Raw genomic sequence first — 22,752 nt, forward strand, 5'->3', positions numbered from 1 at the left:
CTTTAGGTGTAAGCTCTGTCTCTCGATGATATGTCCACCCACCCCTTTCTCAGTTTTCCTTACTGGTTTTCCTGCCTGTGTGTTCATTAAATGGTAGCGTTACTAAGATTATGACCCTAGCTGTCATCTCACTGTATGCCAGTCTTCATGGGTAGTCTCAGTTCATTCCCATGTGGGCAGTGACTTTTAAAATCTTTTTGGTAAATTCAGAACCCCCACCTGAATTGGACATCTGTATTTTAAATATTCCCTGGTCATCTTCTGTATGGCCACGTAGATGCCTCCCAGTGTGGTTCCTTCTAACCCATTAATTCATGACAAGAGTACCATGAAATAATGTCATAAAATTGCTAATTTCTCAAGTGGAAGATCCACTAACATTATTTCTTTGTATTTGTTGCCTCCTCCAGCTGTTTACCTAGTCTTTTGGTTTCTGTTTCTATAGTATTTCTACAAAAATGGTCTTCTTTCTTGCCATTGCCTTGTTTTTTTTATGCCTTAAAAGTCTCTTCTTTGGAGTTTTATTTCTTATTGTACCCAATCTCAACATATTCTCTATGCTGTTGTTAGTTATTTTATTAAAATACGTATCTGTTGTGTTAGTCTTCTACTTAAAAATCTTCAGCAGCCTTCCATTGCAATAGAATAAAATCTATTGTCCTCATCTGTCATATAAAGCCCATCATTACCTGACCCGTGCCTACCTTTTCAGCCTCATAACTCATCACTTCTACCTTTGTAGTAATTTGTATTGAATTACTGGCTCTTCCTTGATTTTTCCATAGCCTTTTTGACACCATGTTTCTGTGCTTTTATGTACATGCTATTTTTTTCTTTTTAAACGTTATTCTTTTCTTTCTGACCAGTTCCTATTCATTCTTCTTTCAAATCTCAGTTCAAGTGTCACACCCTTTGTGAAGCCTTTCCTCACTGGATCATGTTAAAGATGTTAATCTACATTTCCACAATATTCAGTCCATACTTATTATAGTGTTTACCACATTGTATTATAGTTTTTGTATCTTCTCATAAATTGAGGCCACTTGAAAGGCAGCTGCATTGTCTTCTCTTTACTGTATTACCAGAACTTATTGCAGTATCCAGATTGTTATAGATACTTAAGAATTTATTTTTGGAAGAAAAGTTTAAAAGTACGAGATTCACAGTTAACATGATACTCTTTTGGACAGTTACGTTAAGTTTTAAGTCTTATTGATGATAAAAATGAGAGCTATGATTTATAGTCACTTCTACATCAGTTTCTGTGGTTCTTCATACTTTCAGTTTAGAACGACAGTAACAAAATCTTTTGTAAAAAACTCTTAGTGTAAATTCATGTCTGATTTTAGTAGATAATCAGTTAAAAGAAATAAACAGGGTTAAAACCTCATTTGGTTCTGTTTCTTTCCATGGCGGAAAATTATTTAGACTAAGTTTGCAAGGAGACCTAATCATTGAACTTACCTTTTTAAAAATTTTTCGAAATTCTAGGGGGTGACCTAGATGTTACCCCTGACTTTTTTGGAGGCAGGGTCTGTCTAAGCTGGAGTGCAGTGTTGCAATCTCAGCTCACTGCAACCTCTGCCTCTTAGGGCTCAAGCAGTTCTCCCACCTCAGCCCCACAAGTAGCTAGGACTTGGTTGTGTGCCATCACACCCAGCTAGTTTTTGTAGTGACCGGTTTTGCCATGTTGTCCTGGTTGGTCTCAAATTCCTGGGCTCAAGTGATCCTCCCACCTCTGCCTCCCACAGTGCTGGGATCATAGGGCATAAGCCAACTGGAAGTTAGCACTTTTTTAAAGGAACAAATACTACTCATTTGTTCAATCACTTACCAAGGAACTAGGGCTGCAAACATGAACTTGGCTTAGTCCTTACCATTTCACCTACTTGCTATTCACTTTGAGCAGGGATGAGGAGGGTGTTGGGTGTTCCAAAATGGAAAAGAGAAAAATTCAGAAATGTATTTTATTAAGAGTAAAAAAAGCCAAATAGCTTATGTAGTTCTTCAAAATTCTCATCTGTTGTATGTCAGATAGGAGTTTGACTGTTGACCCAAGAGAACTTTATCTGAAGTTTTTATCTTACCAGATATATATGTTTATACAAAAATAAAATTTGTTATAATTTTTTGACGCTTTTCTAGGCGGTAATAAGCTGCAGTCAACAGGAAATAAAACGGAAGACGTAAAAGGAACTGAATGTGTTAAAAGTACTCCTGTCACTTCTGCTGTGCCGATTCCTGAAGTAAAGCAAGACACAGTGTCAGAACCAGTCACACCTGCATCTCTTGCTGCTTTACAGAGTGATGTGCAGCCAGTAGGCCATGATTATGTGGAGGAGGTAATTGATTTGAGAATGCCATTGCCGTGAAATTGGATGAAGTTGCAAGCATGTGTTACATGTAAAATATATTTAATTGTATTTTAGATTTCGCTTATTTAATGAAAGGATATCAAAGGAATTTTTGTTATTAAAAAAGCATGTCCTTTAAGCCTGCCTAAGTGACATCACAATATTTTTTTTGCTAAATATTCTTTTCTCTGTACACTGTCACTGTGATAAAGTAACTTTCTATTTACTATCAAGCATTCTTGTAATAATACATCCTTCAACTATCCCAAAACTTTAGAAGTTCTGAGCAGCAAAAATGCTGATAAAGAGAACCAAAATGTTTATTTTTGAATAGTCAGTATTGTGATAAAATTAAAGTTACTGATTTAACAGAATATATTCATTTGGTTTCTCAAGTGGAGTAGAAGACTATTCCTGTTTTACAGGTAAAATAAACTTAGTAAAATAAAGGAGTGAAGGAATATCAGAGGAGACTGAATAAATACCTGCTGTTAGCAGAAAGACAAACAGTGGCATATGACTGCTATTTATTTTGACTTTAGAGCATATACGTTTTTTGAGCTTGTGTCGATATCTGTAAAATTGGGATATTCCTTAACAAAGTTGTGAAGATTAGATGAAATAAAGTACTTCCCTTAGATATAAAGATGCAGAAAAGTTAAAAGTGAAAGGATAGAAGAATACGTACTATAAAAACACTTAACAGAATACCAGAGTGTTCTTTATCCTTTAGTTATATCCAATATCTCAGTGAATATTTAAACCAATTTATGATGAACAGGTCATTTTAAAGGTGAAGACACTTCAAAGTCAATGCTCTTATCTACTAGATAAGACTGCAGATTCTTGGAAGGTAGAAATAATTTACTTTTGTTTGTATCTGTTGCATTTGTGTAACTACAGTATGAGGTCTGACTCATACATGACTGATAATGAATGACATTTTAAGAGACTAAAAGTGTGATTGGATGGGTGGATGAATAAATGAAGGAATGGATGCACCTTAAGAGGCAGTTAGGCCTCATCATCCCCCCTTGTAGTGTGTACACTGAACAGACCTCAGTTAGAAAATGAGAACAAGCATTTCCATCAGCAGGTAATGTCACATCAGTGATCAAGATGGGATCTGAGTGCTTTGGCGCAGGAAGCAGGGCTGAAGTTGGTTTCTAGAACCAGGCAGGGAGCTCTCCTGAGGCTTAGGGTTAGCACTGGGCTAGACAGTGAATAAAGCCTTAACATAAAGCCTCTTCCTTTCAAGTCTTCCCCGTCATTGGCTCCGAGTACTAACAGAATACTTCCTATAATTCCTTGTAGGGTATCCTGTCTAAAAGCAGTGTCTGGTCACTTGAAAATAATATCTCAGTGAGTTATTGCATATTTAAGTGCTGCCAAAGAAGTATGTAATTCCATGTGTCTTACAATCTTAGAGCATAAGGACAATGTGCTGGAGTTGTTAGCATGATGAGCTCATCAGAGTCATTCACAGTATATTCAATAAACCAGCAGCACTGCACTTAAAAAAAAGAAAGAAAGAAAGTACCTAGCATGGTGTCTAGCATCTAAGCGATTTTATTTTATTTATTTATTTTGAGACAGAATCTTGGCTCTGTCGCCCAGGCAGGAGTGTAATGGCACAGTCGTGGCTCACTGCAACCTCTGCCTCCTGGGTTCAAGCAATTCTTCTGCCTCAGTCTCCCAAGTAGCTGAGATTCCACACCCAGGCTAATTTTTGTATTTTTTTGATAGAGACAAGGTTTCACTATGTTAGCCAGGCTGATCTCAAACTCATGACCTCATGATCCGCCTGCCTCAACCTCCCAAAGTGCTGTGATTACAGGCATGAGCCACCATACCTGGCCTAGTAGGTTTTAAATAAATATTTGTTCTTTTCTCTTTTTTCCTATCAAGAAAACTCATATATTGATGGCCAGGCGCGGTGGCTCATGCCTTTAATCTCAGCACTTTGGGAGGCCGAGGTGGGCAGATCACTTGAGGCCAGAAGCCGAAGACCAGCCTGGCCAACATAGCGAAACCCTGTCTCTACTAAAACAACAAAAATTAGCCGGGCATGGTTGCACATGCCTGTAATCCCAGCTACTCAGAAGGCTGAGGCACAAGAATCGCTTGAACCTGGGAGGTGGAGGTTACAGTGAGCCGAGATCACACCACTGTACTCCAGGCTAGGCGACAGAGTGAGACTCAAAAAAAAGAAAACAAGAAAAAGAAAAATTATATGTTGAATTCTTTTTATAAGGTGGACAAGTGGATTATGTAATTTGTAAGTAGTTCAGAAATAATTCTCACTTTACAGTTTTATCTCTTACAGGAGTAAGATTTGGTTATCTCAAAAAAGCTCTCAACCAAAACACCCCTATTTTTGATGGTATTGTTTAATTCTAAACTTCAGAGAATTACATTCAGAGCCGATCTTAAAGCTTGCACAATTTGAACTTAGTATTCACAATAGGCTTCATAGTACCACTCAGGTTTACTTGTCCTGTAACTTTTCAGTTAGAAAAAAATTCATCTTAATTTTCCGTAAAGTTATGTATTATAAAACCTTGAGCTTTGAGAAATTTTGTATACCAAGATAATGCTGTTAATCATCTTTATCTTCATTTTCAAGAACAGTACTTGGCCAGCAGCACTTATTCAGTAACTATTAGAAAATTTAAGCTATCTAGCTACATCTAAATGCTTACATACAGACAAAAATATTAAATTCAAAGATAGTTACAAAAGCAAACATGCTAACACATCTTGCATACTAAAATTTCAACTTTTCATTCCCATTTCCACAGTTTGTATCCTTCAAAAAGTAATAGGCCAACCAGGGTGGCTCATACATGTAATCCTAGCACTTTGGGAGACCAAACCAGGCGGATCATGAGATCAGGACTTTAAGACCAGCCTGGCCAACATAGTAAACCCTGTCTCTGCTAAAAATACAAAGAAAAATTAGCTGGGCATGCTGGCTTATGCCTGTTGTAATCCAAGCTACTCAGGAGGCTGAGGCAAGAGAATTGCTTGAACCCAGGAGGTGGAGGTTGCAGTGAGCTGAGATCACGCCACCGCATTCCAGCATGGGCAACAGAACGAGATTCTGTCTCAGAACAAAAAGAAGTAATAGGCATTGCCACTTCTTCCCCCCCACCACTGCAAATTCTAACTGTACAGCTTCATCAATATATATAATATTTGGGGGTTTAATTAATGATATCATCTTCAACTATAACATTCCTGTTACAATTGTTGAATTTTTTTTCCACATCAAGGTACGAAACGATGAAGGAAAAGTAATTCGCTTCCATTGTAAATTATGCGAGTGCAGCTTTAATGATCCCAATGCTAAGGAGATGCACTTAAAAGGGCGAAGACACAGACTTCAATATAAAGTGAGTAAAATTTCAGCTGTTACCTTATTTAAGAAACAAAACAAAACACCAGAGCATTCTATGTGCAAAACAAAGCATCTAAACACAACTTGCCAAGACCATGATGTCCCATTCTAAGATTAGCATGTCATGTTGATAGACTCGGATGTTTGGTTTTTATCATTTTTGTACTTAAATAAGAATAACATTCTCATCAGTTATAGTAACTGTGGCAAAAACTGAAGAATTGCCTGGATCAAGCAATCATATAAAGATAATTACTTCACATAAAATGTTTGAAAAAAGTGTCAACTCTTTATTCACCTTGTTTATCTTGGTAGAATTCCACCAAAATGAACTTTGAGATGAGTTGATGTGTTGGAAAATCCCTTCACTTATCTTACCTTAGGAACTCTTCATTGAATACACTTCACTTCAAATGTTAAGATAAATCAGATATTGCATTTGAAGCTTTTAACTAGACTTGATTAATGTACCAGATGCATGTTTTCTGTTTTAAAAACAGAGAAGGTGAAAATTAAAGCAGTGTAAAAGGGTAGTGCTTAAATATGAAAAGAAACTTTTTAACCCCGGAGCCATCTGTTTATAAACAATTACAGTTGACCCTTGAACATCATGGATGTCAGGCACCCCTCACACAGTCAAAAATTTGCCTGTAACCTTTTGTTTTTGAGACGGCCTCGCTCTGTTGCCCAGGCTGGAGTACAATGACAAGAACGTGGCTCACTGCCACCTCCCAGGCTCCAATGATCCTCCTACCTCAGCCTCCCAAGTAGCTGGGACTACAGGCACATGCCACCATGCCTGGCTAACCTTTGTATTTTTTTTAGAGATGAGGTTTCACCATGTTGGCCAGGCTAGTCTCAGACTCCTGGCCTCAAGTGATCCACCTGCCTCAGCCTCCCAAAGTGCTGGGATTACAGGCTTATAACTTTTGACTCCCTATTCTAAAAGCCCACTGTTGATCAGAAGCCTTACTGATAACACAGTATTTTTATGTGAACACATACTTGGTATGTTATGTGTATCTCATATATACTGTATTTTTAGAATAAAGTAACCTAGAGAAAAATGTTATTAAGAAAATCATACAGTGAGAAAATATATGTACTATTCATTAAATGGAAGTGGTGGGTCATCATATAAAGGTATTCATCCTCATTATCTTCAGGTTGAGTAGGCTGAGGAAGAAGAGGAGGGGTTGGTCTTACTCTCTCAGGGATGGCAGAGGCAGAAGAAACTCAGCAGCATAGGTGCAAGTGTACTCACACACGTCAAACCCCTGTTGTTCAAGGGTCAAATGTAAAATTAAATATCGATGAGTCTCCGTAAGGATTTCATGACTTTCTATTGGTCAGCACTAAGTTACATACTTTTTACATGTTTTTTGTTAATGTATTCTGAATCTTTTCTCTGATTCACTTTAATTATGTTGATTTTACTCTCTAGTGGGAAACTTGCAACTAAAAGCCTCCGTGATTAAAGAGTACGTGGAATTATATGATTAATAATGTAGATTGTTTTTGGGTTGCTATTTTTTTAATGTCTTATTTATATTAATAGAAAAAAGTAAATCCAGATTTGCAAGTAGAAGTAAAACCTAGTATTCGAGCAAGAAAGATTCAAGAAGAGAAAATGAGAAAGCAAATGCAGAAGGAGGAATACTGGCGAAGGCGAGAAGAAGAGGAACGTTGGAGAATGGAAATGAGGTAATATCTTTAACTTTTAGTAGCATAGTAAGTGGTTCGGCCTGCCTTAAAATCTTAGGCATTCTGGGCATGTGACTCCTATTCAAAGCAATCCAGGTTTATTTACTTTGAGCTTTCACAATTGAGGAAGATCCTAGGTCTAGGAAAGACATGCATTAAAATTGTTACTGACTATACTAATATTTGACCATTATCTTGGTATTAGGAGTTATATGTTTAAGTGGTATCTTGTATATATTAAACATATGAAGAAATAGTTTCATGTTATAAATAAGTGCATCGGTTTCAAACAAGCAAAATAAGACATCTGTTACCTGATAGAAATATAAGATTTCACAGATTCTACATATTAATAATGTCCATTAAGAAACTTTAGGAGCTACTGGGAAGGAGAACTGAGAAAACATATTTTTCTTTTGTCTTTTTTTTTTTTTGAGAAAGCATTTTTCAAAGATCTGTTTATATATTTATTTACATTTGTGTTTATATATAAATATATACTATATATAAAGTTATAAAATAAATGTTAAGTTTTATTGAAATATGTCTTCTAAACTATACAGTGACAGAGCTGTGCAACTATAGCCACAATCCATTTAGGCAGTTTGTCACCCTCAAAAGAAATCATGAACCCATTAACAATAACTCCCCATGTGTCCCCCATACTTGCCCCAGCCCTAGACAACCTCTAACCTACTTTCCGTCTCTATAGATTTGCCTTTTCTGGAGATATCATATATATGGAATCATATTAGATTGATGCAAAAGGAATCACGGTTTGTGCCAAATGGCGATTTGAATTAAATTCATTTGGCACAAACCACGATGACTTTTGCATTAACGTAATACAGTATATGGTCTTTTATGTCTGGCATCGTCCACTTAGCATAATGTTTTCATGATTCATCAGATTGTAGTATGTATCAGTATTCCATTTTCTTTTATGACTGATACTGAATAACACGTCCTTATGCACCACATTTTGTTTATTCATTCATTAGTTGATGGACATGTGACTTGTTTCCACATTTTGGCCATTACAGATATTGCCACTGTGAATATTTTTGTACAGCTTTTAAAATAGAGTTTTACCAGAAACATACTCTACACGTGTGTCATAATCCACTTTTTTCATTTACATATCTTCAGCTTTTAAAATTAAATTTGGATTATTTTAGTTTTTGTGAGGACATAGTATTTTTTGTGCAGATGTAATATTTTCTTTATAGCTAATCCTTGTTGTTTAGATATTGTTTAGATATTTAGGTAGTTTCCAGTATTTGTTATAATTATCAATATATTGACCCACCTTGAGACAGGTTTTTTTTTTTTCTTTCACCAAGTATGTGAACCTATTGAAGCAATATTACTACATGCATTGTTGTTAGTTGCCAATAATAGAATACTGGAAATGGAAATGTTTGAAGGATATTCACATGTCTGCCTGTACTGGATAATAACTCAGTGGTTCTCAAACTTTTTGGTCTCAGGATCCTTTATACTCAATTATCAAGAACTCCAAAGAGCTTTTATTTATGTGGGTTGTATCTGTCAAGACTTACTGTATTAAAAATTAAAACTGGCTGAGCACGGTGGCTCACATCTGTAATTCCAACACTTTGGGAGGCCAAGGTGGGCGGATCACCTGAGATTGGGAGTTTGAGACCAGCCTGACCAACATGGAGAAACCCTGGTTCTACTAAAAATACAAAATAAGCCAGGCATGGTGGTATATGCCTGTAATCCCAGCTACTCAGGAGGCTGAGGCAGGAGAATCACTTGAACCCGGGAGGCGGAGGTTGTGGTGAGCTGAGATTGTGCCATTGCACTCCAGCCTGGGCAGCAAGAGCAACACTGTGTTTCAATATATATATATATATATAACTAAGAAATTTAAATATTTATTAATTCATTTTAAAATGACATTTTAATTTTTGAAATATGGTTAAATGTATATTTGTTAAAATATTACACAAAATATAGTTAGTAAATAAAATATGATTAAAAAAATTAATAACTATATTTCTTCCACAGAATAGTAGGAAGAGTTAAGCTGTTTTACATTTTTATATATCTCTTTGATATCTGGTTTTAGAGAAGGCAGCAAGATTCTCATGTTTGCTTTTGTCTTCATATGTGGTAAATACCACATGTTGCCTCTGATAATTCCACTGTACATTTAGAATGAGAATGAAAAACCAAATAAGTGTCTTAGTATTATTATGAAAATAATTTTTTTTTTTAAACAAAGTCATGCTCTGTTGTCCAGGCTGGAGTGCAGTGGCACAATCTCAGCTCACTATACCCCCCACCTCCTGTATTCAAGCAATTCTCTTGCCTCAGCCTCCCAAGGAGTTGGAATTATAGGCACCTGCTATCACGCCAGGCTAATTTTTGCATTTTTAGTAGGGATGGGATTTCACCATGTTGAATAGGCTGGTCTCAAACTCCTGACTTCAAGTGACCCGCCTGCCTTGGCCTCCCAAAGTGCTGGAATTACATGTGTGAGCCACCACAACCAACTGTATTAGGAGAATAATTTTGACCCCATGGATCTCCTGAAATGGCCTCAGGGACCACCTGAGGTCCCTGGATCACAACCTGAGAAACCCTGCTATAGTTTAATAAAATCTCTGCCAATTAAATATGATAGCCATTTTTGTTTCAGTTTGAATTGTTTTCATGCTTGGCTATTTATACTTCTTTTGTGATAAATTGCTTGGTTTTTCTTTCCTGTTGATTTGTACAGACATTTCTTATATTGTTGTTAATCCTTTTTTATGGGTTACCTTTAAATAGTTTTTACTATTATTTGTCTGTTTTAATTTTTATGTATCTATCAGTTTTGTCCTTTATGAAGTTTCTGCCTTTGTAACATATTGAAAATTCTCCTCTGTAGCTATAGAGTGATTTCCTCTTTCACTGATAATATCAACTATTTATTAAGCATCTACATTGTGCCAGGCACTGTATTAGGTACTGAGCACAAATTGGCAATGGATAAGGGCCACTATCCTCATTTAACTTAAACATCATTAGCAACCACAGTAAACTATTAGAAACTGGAATGAACAGGATTTTCCAGAACCTTGAAGCTGTTTTTATTTTTTTTCTCAAAGCCTAAATAGCATAGAAAGAAGAATGATTTCCATGAGTCCTCAGTTGATTGATCCTAAAAAGCACTGCTGGCTGGGCACAGTGGCTCACTCCAGGCCCTTTAGGCCTTCTGGGAGTTCAACCAGGCATGCCTCCTCAGCTTCAGGGGCCAGCACTTTGGGAGGCCAGCACAGGCGGATCACTTGAGCCCAGGAGTTTAAGACCAGCCTAGGCAACATGGCAAGACGCCATCTCTGCAAAAAATATGAAAATTACCCAGGCATGGTGGTGCACGCCTATATTCCCATCTGCTTGCAAGGCTGAGGTGGGAGGATCACCTGATTGCAGGAGGTCAAGGCTGCAGAGAGCGGTGATCACACCATTGTGCTCCAACCTGGGTGACGGAGTGGGTCTCTGCCAATTTAAGAAAAACAAAAAAAGCACTGCTTATTCCCAACCTGAGGAAACTGGTAGTTTCTGTAATGGCAGTCAAGAAGCACGCTTCTTTCTTATATTTTGTTTTAAACAGATTAGTAAAACCTATGGTTAAGAAAATTTTCTGTAGACACATGGTTTCACTTAGGAATTATTGGTATCCTGATTTAAAGCTGAAAGTGAGGAAAGAACTAGAAGGACGGGGGGAGGAGATGGTTAAAAAAAAAGAAGAAGAAAGAATAGATTCTGCAAATGTTGGCCAGTAAAGCAGAGGCTGTACACTAGCTGCCCACATTCTGAGTTCAGCTCAGAGGTGAACTCAGGTGTTATATTTGGTATGCATAGTATTTTGTAATCTGAACCAGCAACAATGAAGTTTCACAAAAAATGCTGATGACCTCAGCAATACAGCCTGTACAGTAGTTCTCCCCCTTATCCAATGGGGTTACGTTCCAAAACCTTGGGATACCTGAAATCTCAGGTTGTACCAAACCCTATATATACTATATGTTTCCCATCTGATAACAGTGACAGCTACTAATGGGCAAGTAGAATGTATACTGTGTGTATACGCTGGACAAAGGGATGATTCACAGGTGGGATGGAACTGGACAGTGCAAGATTTTATCACACTACTCAAAATGTCACAAGATTTAAAACCTATGAAGTCTTTCTAGAACGTTCTTTTCAATATTTATGTACCATTGTTGACCGTAACTGAAACCACCACAATAAGGATGGTGGTGACTGTTGTATTCCTTTATGGCAACAATTAATAGGAGCTGAGTTGCAGCAGCTGTTATCTCTAGCCAGGACATGTTCTTTCTACTTTACCATAATCCCCAGCACGCTTAATATGTCCCCAACAGTGAAACTATGACTTGTCATTTATCACTGTCTTGCACTGTTGTTTTTCTTCATAGTAGAAATAGGGAAGAGCATGTTTCTTTGAAGACATGAAGAAAATTCTCATATGTCCTATGTGCACTTTAGTCTTTTACTCACAGTATTGGTCTGCCTCCTTTAGGTGGCATTGGGTTTCCCATTCATACTTAAAGCAAGAGAGAGGTTATAAGAAACTCTGAGGTTTCTGATACCTGTTCTTTTTACTTTTTCCTCAGGCTGAAATTTTCTTTTGCTTTTCTTATTCTCTCACGCTCTTTTTTCTCTTTCATTTACTTCACAATGAAAGCAAACAAGGAAACTCAGATGCATTTGGGAAGAAATTTTAGCTAGGCTGATTTGGATGGGGTTTTTTATTGCTTTTTATGTCACTATTGATGTAAGTTCTTGGGCTGTATTTTTTCTCATATGCTTATAATGTTATTATGTTTCAGACGTTATGAAGAGGACATGTACTGGAGAAGAATGGAGGAAGAACAGCATCATTGGGATGATCGCCGCCGAATGCCAGATGGAGGTTATCCTCATGGTCCTCCAGGCCCTTTAGGCCTTCTGGGAGTTCGACCAGGCATGCCTCCTCAGCCTCAGGGGCCTGCAGTGAGTGTCCACATTGGTGATATAAGGGGTGAAAGTTTGGTTCAGCATTAGAAGAAAATAATTTTAGAGGGGCTAATTTTTAGACTTTAATCTTACAACCTTGAAAGAAGGGTTTTTTTGAGACAGACCCTTGCTCTGTCACCCAGGCTGGAGTGCAGTGGTATGATCTTGGCTCACTGCAACCTGTGCTTCTCAGGTTCAAGCAGTTCTGCCTCAACCTCCCAAGTAACTGAGATTACAGGTGCTCACCACCACGCCTGGCTGATTTTTGTATTTTTAGTAGAGATGGAGTTTCACCATGTTGGCCAGGCTGGCTTTGAACTCCTGATCTCAGGTAATGTGCCCACCTAGGCCTTCCAAAATTCTGGGATTACAGGCATGAGCCACTGCACCCAGCTTTATAAAAGTTTGTCATCTGATTTAGAATCTTTCCTCCATTTTTTTTTTACAGGAAGGGAGTATGTCTCCTGTGTCTTTTATATAAGGACCTCATAGAGCTTCTGGGAATCTCTTTATTTTCAATATATGCTAAATGGGAGCAGAGCTTTTTATGCCAACTGTTCTTTCACGTGTGACTCTTGCCTTTGGTTTTCCTTACATTAGCAGGAACAACTAATTTTTTTTCTTGTTTCTTTTCTTATTTTTGCTCTGTAGCACAATGGCATGATCATATCTCACTGCAGCCTCAGCTTCCCAAGTACCTGGGACACAGGCATGAGCCACTATGCCTGTCAGGAACAAATGATGTTGAAGGCAACTCCTTTGTCTTTAGATTTATTCTTACTGGCCTGGGTGTAGTGGCTCATGCCTATAATCCCAGTACTTTGGGAAGACCAAAATGAAAAGATGGCTTGTTGCCAGAAGTTCAAGAATAGCCTGGGCGATATGGTGAAACCCAGTGTCTATTTTAAAAAGTTTTTTTTATTAATAGAAATTTATTCTCATGTTCCCATTACCAGTGGCTTAGAATCTTTTTTCCTTCTTCCAGTTCTGACCATCTAAAACCTACTTCTTCTAAACTGAGTGAAAGATAAGGGGTAGATTAATGGCTCAAGATAAGTACCAGAGCTGATGTGTTATTAAGATTATAGGAAAAATCTATATCTTGAGAGCTTATGTTGTACAGAAGCAGGGTAAAAGGGACATCTCGTGTAAGTTCAGACTACCAAAAACAAGATTTGTTTCTCTACACAGTAGTTACAGGGAAAAAGTAGACTTCTTTTCTTTAACCTATTCTCTCATTTATCTTTGCTCAGAGGCTTGGCAGTTGTAAGACTTGAATTACTGAAAGCAGAGAAAGTTTCAGAATCACTGGTTTTTAAAGTTGAGTAAAGAGCATTTTCAAAGCTTTAGGTTTATATGTATTATAATTTTACTTGTTTTGAGGCAAAGTGTGTATACATGTATGTATGCATACATACATACATATATAGTCTTGATGATATAACTTTCCATAGTTGCATTTTTTGTTTTTACTGTAATGGAAAAAAGAAGTTAAAGCCTTTCTTATTGAAAAGATACAACAGATACGTATAGTTGAAAAATAATCGTTTGCTTTTTCTCAGGAAACTTTTTTTAAATTGAGTAACTTTTTTTTCTCTTTAGCCCTTACGTCGTCCTGACTCATCTGATGACCGTTATGTAATGACAAAACATGCCACAATTTATCCAACTGAAGAGGAGTTACAGGCAGTTCAGAAAATTGTTTCTATTACTGAACGTGCTTTAAAACTGGTTTCAGACAGTTTGTCTGAACATGAGAAGAACAAGAACAAAGAGGGAGATGATAAGAAAGAGGGAGGTAAAGACAGGTGTGTTTTGAAAGTTATTTACCATGTGTAATTTGGTTTTTCTTATGTTGACTTCTTACATTTGAAATATAGCTTATAACTCTGGTGTGAGTTCTATGTGTTTTAACCATGCCTGTGTTAGATACTTCATGTATTCAGCTGCTTCTTGCAAAAATGGACATACACAGTTTCATGGACACTTGTAGTCTCTAACCTTGTAACTGTACTCATTTTAAGTTTATATAAACCATTTTGAGTCTATTTCAAAGCAGCCATTATAGTTTTCCAGTTGTATTCAGCTGCTCTTTTTCTGTTATTTATTTGTTGCTTCTGCCCCACATTCAGTCTTTGTTTTAATAACTATTTCCTTAAAGCATTGACTATAAAGCATGATGAAACCTAAGCTTTAGCAATATCTTTCAAGATTGCATTATTATCTGTAACTTTTTATTTTCCTTTTACCATTTGGAAATACTTTTGTATTATGTTAAACATGACTCTCCTTATTCTGAATAAGAAACGCAAGTGTTAGTGTCCATTGGTTTTCACTTGTCTCCCTATAAAGAACTTAGCTCTTTTCTGATTTTTTTATTCATATTGCTTACATGTAGTTCTAAAAACATCCATGTTTTTCTCCTGCAGTTGATGGAAATTTTAATGATATGAAAGTTACTTCACTTACTATTGTATATTTAGAGAATATCATGCTTCTGGTTGAGCAGAGAAATATAATTTTATTTTACTGCAGAGCTTTGAAAGGAGTTTTGCGAGTGGGAGTATTGGCAAAAGGATTACTTCTCCGAGGAGATAGAAATGTCAACCTTGTTTTGCTGTGCTCAGAGAAACCTTCAAAGACATTATTAAGCCGTATTGCAGAAAACCTACCCAAACAGCTTGCTGTGAGTATTATGGAAATGTTAATTTTTACCCCTTGTCTGGTTCAGAAGTTTTTGGCAGGACTGACTGTGCTTCAGTTTAAACGTAAGCCAGCCTTTAAAATTTTGGCTTGACTTTCTGTATTGAGTTTTTTTGCTTGATTGTGTAAACTGATGAAACTGTTTTCTACCTCATCTTTTTTAGGTTTTATAGTGATTGTATTTGACATGAAGCCATCTTGCTGATTTATTTAAAAATTTAAAATTGCAGCATCTACATACCTTCCTTTTCTTGTTCTTCCAAGACTTGAATTATAAGAAGGCAGTTGTTCAGGACAAAGTTATTTTTTAAAAAAAAATCCCATGTGTAGCAAGCTTAATTTTTTTTAGTTCATGAACCTCTTTCCTATTTAGTTGAATGCTTTTAATAAAATATAGTAACTAAATAGGCTTTCTGGTTTGAATTTCCCCAGTTTTATTTTGAATATTTTCAGTTTTCTACATGTTTATAATGGTAGGAAATACTTTCTTCATCTCCATCCAACAAAGCATGACAATTCAAAACTAGTAGAATATTTTCTTTGGGTCCTACAGAAACAAACTTTTTTTTAAGCTTCAATTTATTTACAAAAATTTTGTATATTAGCTTGTCAGAATGATTGAGATTTAAAATAGTGATTCCTTTAATAGTTGAGAGTACAAAACTTGCAATTTAATGAAATATTTTAAATTCAGGGAATAGGATTTCATTGATAATGTGTATTCTACAGTAGTAAATCAGAACAGTACCTTACTATGGCAGAGCAACTGAGGAGAAAAGGGACAGTGAAGCACACTATTACACTTAAAACTCTGACAACTGTGGCACTTACTGTTGCTTGTTTTATATTACCATTATTCCAGATGGGACATTTTTTACTGTAGATGAGTCTTTTTTTAAATTATCAGGTGGCAGCAGAATTGGTACTAGCATGTATGGCAGGGCTTTTTAGAAGGAGCAGTGTATAATCTGGTCCTCATATAGAATGTTTATGGTAGGGAGAGAGTGAAAGAGCTATAATGAAACTGCTTTTGTTTGTTAATACAACAGATCCAATCCAATTTGTTTCTTAAAATCTTCATTACACAGGTTATAAGCCCTGAGAAGTATGACATAAAATGTGCTGTATCTGAAGCGGCGATAATTTTGAATTCATGTGTGGAACCCAAAATGCAAGTCACTATCACCCTGACATCTCCAATTATTCGAGAAGAGAACATGAGGGAAGGAGGTTGGAAAGCCATTAAACATTCTACGTTCTATCAACTTTTTTTTTTCATTTACCTACTCTTTAAGATGGCATTAAGCCCTAGAAGGCAACATGCTGGCATTACATGTGAATTTGATAGATCTGACTTATTTAGTAACTGGTTTTGCCTAAGATAATTTCCCAGAGAGTAAATGCTCTTTTTTAGTGATGTATTTTTATATAAAACACTTATGGTATGATTGATTGTCTTGATTTCTTTCTTTTCTTGCTAACCTCAGATTTCTGGAAAAAAAACTTCAAAATTATTTTTACTGACATAGTCAATGCATGAAAAAATGGTTTAAAAGTGTTGCTTGTGACTAGGGGGATTTAATTTGCATTAAGAGGTTTTTGCACTTGCCTTGTCTTACAAAAAGACAAGAGTATTTCACAAACAAAATTGGCTACATATTCATAACACTTATATTTCTGAGAGGCATTTTTATATATGTAATAATCAATTTGGCTTGTCCTGTGGTAAATATTTCTAGTTCTCTGAGGTTGCTCTTTGGCTTGGAGCGCTTTCATAAATGCAGAACATCCTAATGCAGGAGGATTTGGGCATTTGACCCTACTATCATACTAGTGATACTGAAAAATAAACTGTGTAAATACAGGTAGTGAGTCACCACACAATTCAAGGTTTTTAAACTTAATTTACATCTATAGAATATGAAATCCTGCCGGTGCCAGCAATGTTGCTTTAGGGACTATTCTGTAACATTTTCAAAGCTTCAAAAGCTTTTAAGCTGAAAAGCATGAACAGTGTCTGCAGTATGTTGGTTCTGTTGTTTTATGGGTCAGATAAAACTTGCTTTGTTTCCTTTCATGTTTTTGTACATCTTAACTTGTTGAGTATGGAGTAACAGTCTACACTAATATTTCTTTGTGATACAGGTTGAGGAAGAGGGTACTACCTACTTAAAATTCATTTGTATAAAATAGCATCAGTAGTCTCTCAATTACTGTTTCTTTAAATTTGTTTTCTTATAACAGCAATTTTTTTAAGATACTGGGCTTTTAACAACCCAGGAAAAGAACATTTTGCCAAAAATGTCATTGGGAGATATGTCTAATTTTACATACTTTGCATGTACACCATATTCAGATGATATTTATATTTTAAGCTTTGCATCTTAAATGAGTTTTGTGTTAAGGATTTTCTTATGTGAACATGAATTTCTACTAAAGGTCTAGCCATGGTTTTGCTGGAGAAACAGTTCCTGAGTCGATCTGGTCAGGTCATATACAACATATGGGATTTGAAAAACTACTAATATATATTATAAGTAAATGTTGCTATATTTAGTGTAAAATTATAACCATTTAACTATTTCAGAATACATTTTGTTCAGTTATATTTAGACTTAATTAAATTTATACAGTATCAAGCTATTTTATCTTGTAAAAGTCTGAAGTTAATAGTATATTTGCAGTAAATTATTTGATAACCTATTCATTCTAAAGGAAACAAAATTATATTTTTGTCTGACCCAGACTTGAGTTAGAATTATTGTTCTGAATTTCATAAATATTTTGGTGAGGAAAATGGTCAGTCCAAAATGGAAAGATTCTGCTTCAAGACACTGAGCTGAAAAGTTGGATGTGCCAAAGCGTAGAAACATTAGTAGTGTTCCTTGCTGCAGATAACTGCAGTAAACCATGTCTTTAGCTTCATTATGAAGATTGCTTCTTTCTTGCTGCAGAATAACGGTATGTATTCTCTCTCACTGCAGCTCCCAATGCTCTGTGTCTTAAAATCATTTAAAGCCTATAGCTTGCTTTGGGGAGTTAGTACAGGGGTTAAGGAAGGCTTTGCCGGAAGAACAATTATGAATCATGAGAGTTACTACTTGCGCATAGTGTGGTAGCCTCTTTAATGCATACTGGTCCTTTTTAATACCAAAAATTATTTAATAAAGGAAATGATTAAATTGTCCAAATAACTGTTAAACACATGACAGATCTGTTTTATGGTACTGTGTTTGACAGTTAAACATTAAGTAAACATTTAATTGACTTTAAGCTTGAAATGTTCAGAATGCTCTAACCCTTGCTACAGAGTCTTTTCTGCAGCAAGTCAAGTATTGTGTGTGTTTTTTTCCACCTGTAGCTTATCAGGCCCGGTCCAAAGCCTTCTAGCAGAGGGGATTGATCCTGTCAGGGGTTGCTGCCAAGACATCGGAAGGATTTTTGACCAAGGTTTTCAAAAGCTCAGTGTCACATCTGCCATTTGATCAAGGAGGGATTTTGGATGCAGAGCCTGGCAGTTACTGTCCTTTGTGTGGCTGTTTTGTTTGTTTTGTCTTCGTCTCTTCTAGAATTGAGCAGTGTTCACACTAGTTTTTAAATGGTTGAGTGGGTTATATATTTTACATGATCATGTTAATTTGAATTAATATATTTCCATTAACGTTTAATCATAAAATAGTGTGGACACAGCATGTCTTCTAATTGGTGATTAACCCCTTAAAATCTATGAAATACATTCATGTAGAATAAGAATTTGCATTTTGTTTTTATAAATTAACTGGTTTTTGTTTTGCTTTGTTAACTGGGTGTTAGGCAACAAGTATGATTTTAGCAGGATATATCTAAGGGGTTAATCTACTTGAAACAGAAAATGGGTACAAAAATCCACACTAAATAAAAAATTTCTACTTACAGCCGTAATTTGTTTTTAAGTTGCAATAGATATTAGCTGGGCATGGTGGCGGACACCTGTAATCCCAGCTATTTGGGAGGCTGAGGCAGGAGAATTGCTTAAACCCAGGAGGTGGAGGCTGCAGTGAGCTGAGATCATGCCATTGCACTCCGGCCTGGGCGACAAGAGTGAAATTTCGTCTCAAAGAAAAAAAAATTGCAATAGGTGTCTTGGCATTTTTGAATTTATATCACAGATTAAAAGTTCAGAAGTTATGAATGGTTACATGCAAAACAAAATGTTCTTGCATATTGGAGGAAATGATAAAATTACAAATTAACATTAGAAATTTAGAAACATTTTAGATAGAGAATGCACATTGTCATCTGTTTGCATTCCAGCTTTAGCAAATGTGAGTAAATAAGAGACTTAGAGGTTCTTTAGCATGTTATAATACTACTTTGGGGAAGTCAGCTTTTTTCTTTTTTCGTGTGTCTGTATGTGTGAGGAGTTTTGTTTTGTTTTGCTTTGTTTTGTTTTGTTTTGTTTTTAAGACAGTCGCTCTGTCACTCAGGCTGGAGTACAGCAGCACAATCTTGGCTCACTACAACCTGCACCTCCCAGGTTCAAGCAATTCTCATGCCTCAGCGTCCCAAGTTGCTGAGTAGCTAGGGCCACAGGCACGTGCCATCATACTCAGCTAATTTTTGTAGTTTTGAGGAGAGATGAGTTTCACCATGTTGGCCAGTCTGGTCTCCAACTCCTGACCTCAGTTTATCCACCTGCCTTAGCCTCCCAAAGTGCTGGGATTATAGGCGTGAGCCACCACACCTGGCCTTTTTTTTCTTTTTTTAAACTTCATAGGTTAGCTATGCTTTGTTGTGTGTCCCTTTTCCTTAGCTATTCCTAACAGAATAGTTTCTTATGTTCAAGTTTCTTATAGATTCAATAGTTGGTCTTATAAGTTTTGAGATTACTAGTATTTTTATATTGATGGCTTCTTTTTAGCACCAAATTCCTCTTGTAGTGTTTATCCTCAAAATGCCACATAGTTTTCCTTGATTATCTGTAAGTCTTCCCTCTAAATATATCTTCTGAAAAATCTGTATCTCTCAGATTACTTGAGGAGTAAACACTAAGAAAAAGAAACCCTAGACAGAGAATGGAATTCTCTATCAGTCTCAAAATATGTTTTTTATATGTCGTCTACTCAAATAAGAACAAGTTATCTTTTAAGATATCTGAATGCTTATAATGAGACATGAATAATTTGACCGGAATTGCAACTAGTACTTTTAAGATAACTTTTTCTTTTATCATGTATTTTTTCTTTTGTCAATCATATTCATTTGATATACTCAATTATTAAACTGTATTCTAAGTGCCCCATAATTTTGGTACTCTTTAGCCAAAGGACTGTTATATTCAATAGATAATATAATTTTTCTATTTTGAGAAAATATTCATACTATTAAAATCACTGAGAGCTATGAATTAGATTGGAATAATTGCCGTTTGTTTAATGGCTTCATTAGCAGATTTGCTATTAATATATACATTTTACAGATATTTTTAGATAGATATAAAGATAGCCCTTGTCTACTTTTATGAATGACTTTTATTAATGTAAAGTTAACTTCTTGTCCTAGCTTAGTTTCATATTTTCTTCTCAAGTTTTGTGTAGCTTATTTATGTTTTAATCAACTTAAAGACCCTACGCATCTATCATCACAGGATGCTGCTTGTTGCATCTTTTCCACTCTTAATTCTGTTTAACCATGGTAGTTCCTGTTCCTTGTTCTGTTTGCCTATTGTTTCTCTTCAATCATTTTTTGAAATATTTTATGGGAACTTTAAATTTTAAAGGGCACTTCATACTCCCTTATAGCTAAAATTTTCATGTGGAAGAGAAAATGTTAAACTCCTAGTTGGGCCGGGCACGGTGGCTCATGCCTGTAATCCTAGCACTTTGGGAGGCCGAGGTGGGCAGATCACTTGAGGTCAGGAGTTCGAAACCAGCCTGGCCAACATGGTGAAACCTCATCTCTACTAAAAATACAAAAAAATTCGCTGGGCATGGTGGTGGATGCCTGTAATCCCAGCTACTTGGGAGGCTGAGACAGGAGAATCATTTGAACCCAGGAGACGGAGGTTGCAGTGAGCCAAGATTGCACCATTGTACTCCATCCAGCCTGGGTGACAGAGCAAGACTCCATCTCAAAAAAAAAGTGCCTGTTTTGGGTTCTTCATTTTTTTTCTGTGATTATAACTATATTGAAAATTCCATATTTTTCATCAGTTCTTTGTTATATTAGCTCTAGAATAACTTATGACCATTTAGAGTACTGAACAAACTCAGTAGTTTATTGTACATTCTCATTTATTAAGGTGGATTTTTGTGTTCCCTCGTCTTGTCATCTTTGTGCTAGTGCACTGTGTCCAGTAATCTTCCCTCAGATTTCGTTTTGGTGGGTAGGGTTTATATTTCCAGAAATTGTTTATTATATTACTAAATTAAGAGTTTAAGTTAATCTTCCTTTTGTTCCTCATATTGGATTTTATGTAAATTTGTTGAAAATAACTCCTTGGGTATATTAAAGTGCTGACAAGCTTTCAAATGGCTCATGTGACACTGATGCTACCTTAAGGAAGTGTCTTGCTCACCTGGTCAAACACCCATTCCTCACTGCATTTTGCCAATTCAATCCATTTTAGATGTAACCTCGGGTATGGTGAAAGACCCACCGGACGTCTTGGACAGGCAAAAATGCCTTGACGCTCTGGCTGCTCTACGCCACGCTAAGTGGTTCCAGGTTCGGAACATCATTTTACTTTTTTCTTGTAGCCTTATGAGAGAGTAGTTCAGTACAACATGTTTAACTGTGCTTAAACATTTCAAAAGATTGCCCAAGCAATACTATTTTGAATTAAATAAATATGTTAACATAGAAAGCTGGGTATAATGATCTGCATATTGCAGTTATTATTAATTTGACAATGAACTTAGGTTTGGGGGGTGTTTTGTAGTTGGGTTTTTTTATTTTTTATTTTTTGTGGCTATATTTAAAGTTGACTTGTTTAGGAACATCACGTTTGTGTATATATATTATATTCCATAAGGCTGCAGATTAACTTTGCTTTAAATAATGGAATATGTGTTTAAAGCTTTGTGTATAGTTTTAAGATTTTTTCCCCCTCTTTCTCTAAGTTAATAAGTGTAGGGAGTGAAAGGTGAGGAAGCAGCTGTTTGGTTTAGTGACTTTGCAGCCATGCAAAGGCACAGAAGGGAAACCAAACAGATTTCCTTAACCTTTCAGTCCCTAGACAAACTTTTTAGCTCTTTACTTTTTCTTTTATTTCTAATGTAGGCAGACTTTTTTTTTTTTTAAGTTTACTGTTTTAAATGAACACAGGTCAAGGTTCACAGGGGATCAAGAAATATTATTCTTGTATAATCTGTTTACTTTGACCTAAATACCAGCTTTTAAATACTAACCCTGGCATAAAATACTGCTGTAAATGGCAGCTCATTGAATCCAATTTTAATGTGATTGTTTTTGTTTTTATCTGAGCTTCCATTGAACAGTGGTATTTTAACTTTTTTTCATCAAGGGATATATTCAGTATTTCTAAGATTAATTCAATTGATTTTTATGTTGCTCTCA

General features: G+C 36.0%; 1 protein-coding gene across 5 annotated transcripts in view; it reads left to right on the forward strand.

Annotated features, from left to right (window-relative positions):
* The window catches only part of ZFR (zinc finger RNA binding protein), an 88,991-nt gene that overhangs the window by 44,960 nt on the left and 21,279 nt on the right, over nucleotides 1–22,752 (forward strand). For 3 of the 5 annotated variants that reach the window (XM_032279018.1, XM_032279020.1, XM_032279019.1), the window contains 8 exons: nucleotides 2,146–2,342; nucleotides 5,630–5,749; nucleotides 7,313–7,458; nucleotides 12,327–12,489; nucleotides 14,095–14,300; nucleotides 15,028–15,178; nucleotides 16,284–16,425; nucleotides 21,803–21,900. In XM_032279018.1, the coding sequence (XP_032134909.1) occupies nucleotides 2,146–2,342; nucleotides 5,630–5,749; nucleotides 7,313–7,458; nucleotides 12,327–12,489; nucleotides 14,095–14,300; nucleotides 15,028–15,178; nucleotides 16,284–16,425; nucleotides 21,803–21,900 (1,223 nt within the window). The remainder of the gene's footprint in view (nucleotides 1–2,145; nucleotides 2,343–5,629; nucleotides 5,750–7,312; nucleotides 7,459–12,326; nucleotides 12,490–14,094; nucleotides 14,301–15,027; nucleotides 15,179–16,283; nucleotides 16,426–21,802; nucleotides 21,901–22,752) is intronic. The other 2 variants (XR_004269320.1, XR_004269321.1) reach the window with 1 other exon arrangement.

This window comes from Sapajus apella, unplaced genomic scaffold (genome assembly GCF_009761245.1).
Source record: "Sapajus apella isolate SASKATOON/1434 unplaced genomic scaffold, GSC_monkey_1.0 scaffold11, whole genome shotgun sequence".
In the NCBI taxonomy this organism is placed as follows: domain Eukaryota; kingdom Metazoa; phylum Chordata; class Mammalia; order Primates; family Cebidae; genus Sapajus; species Sapajus apella.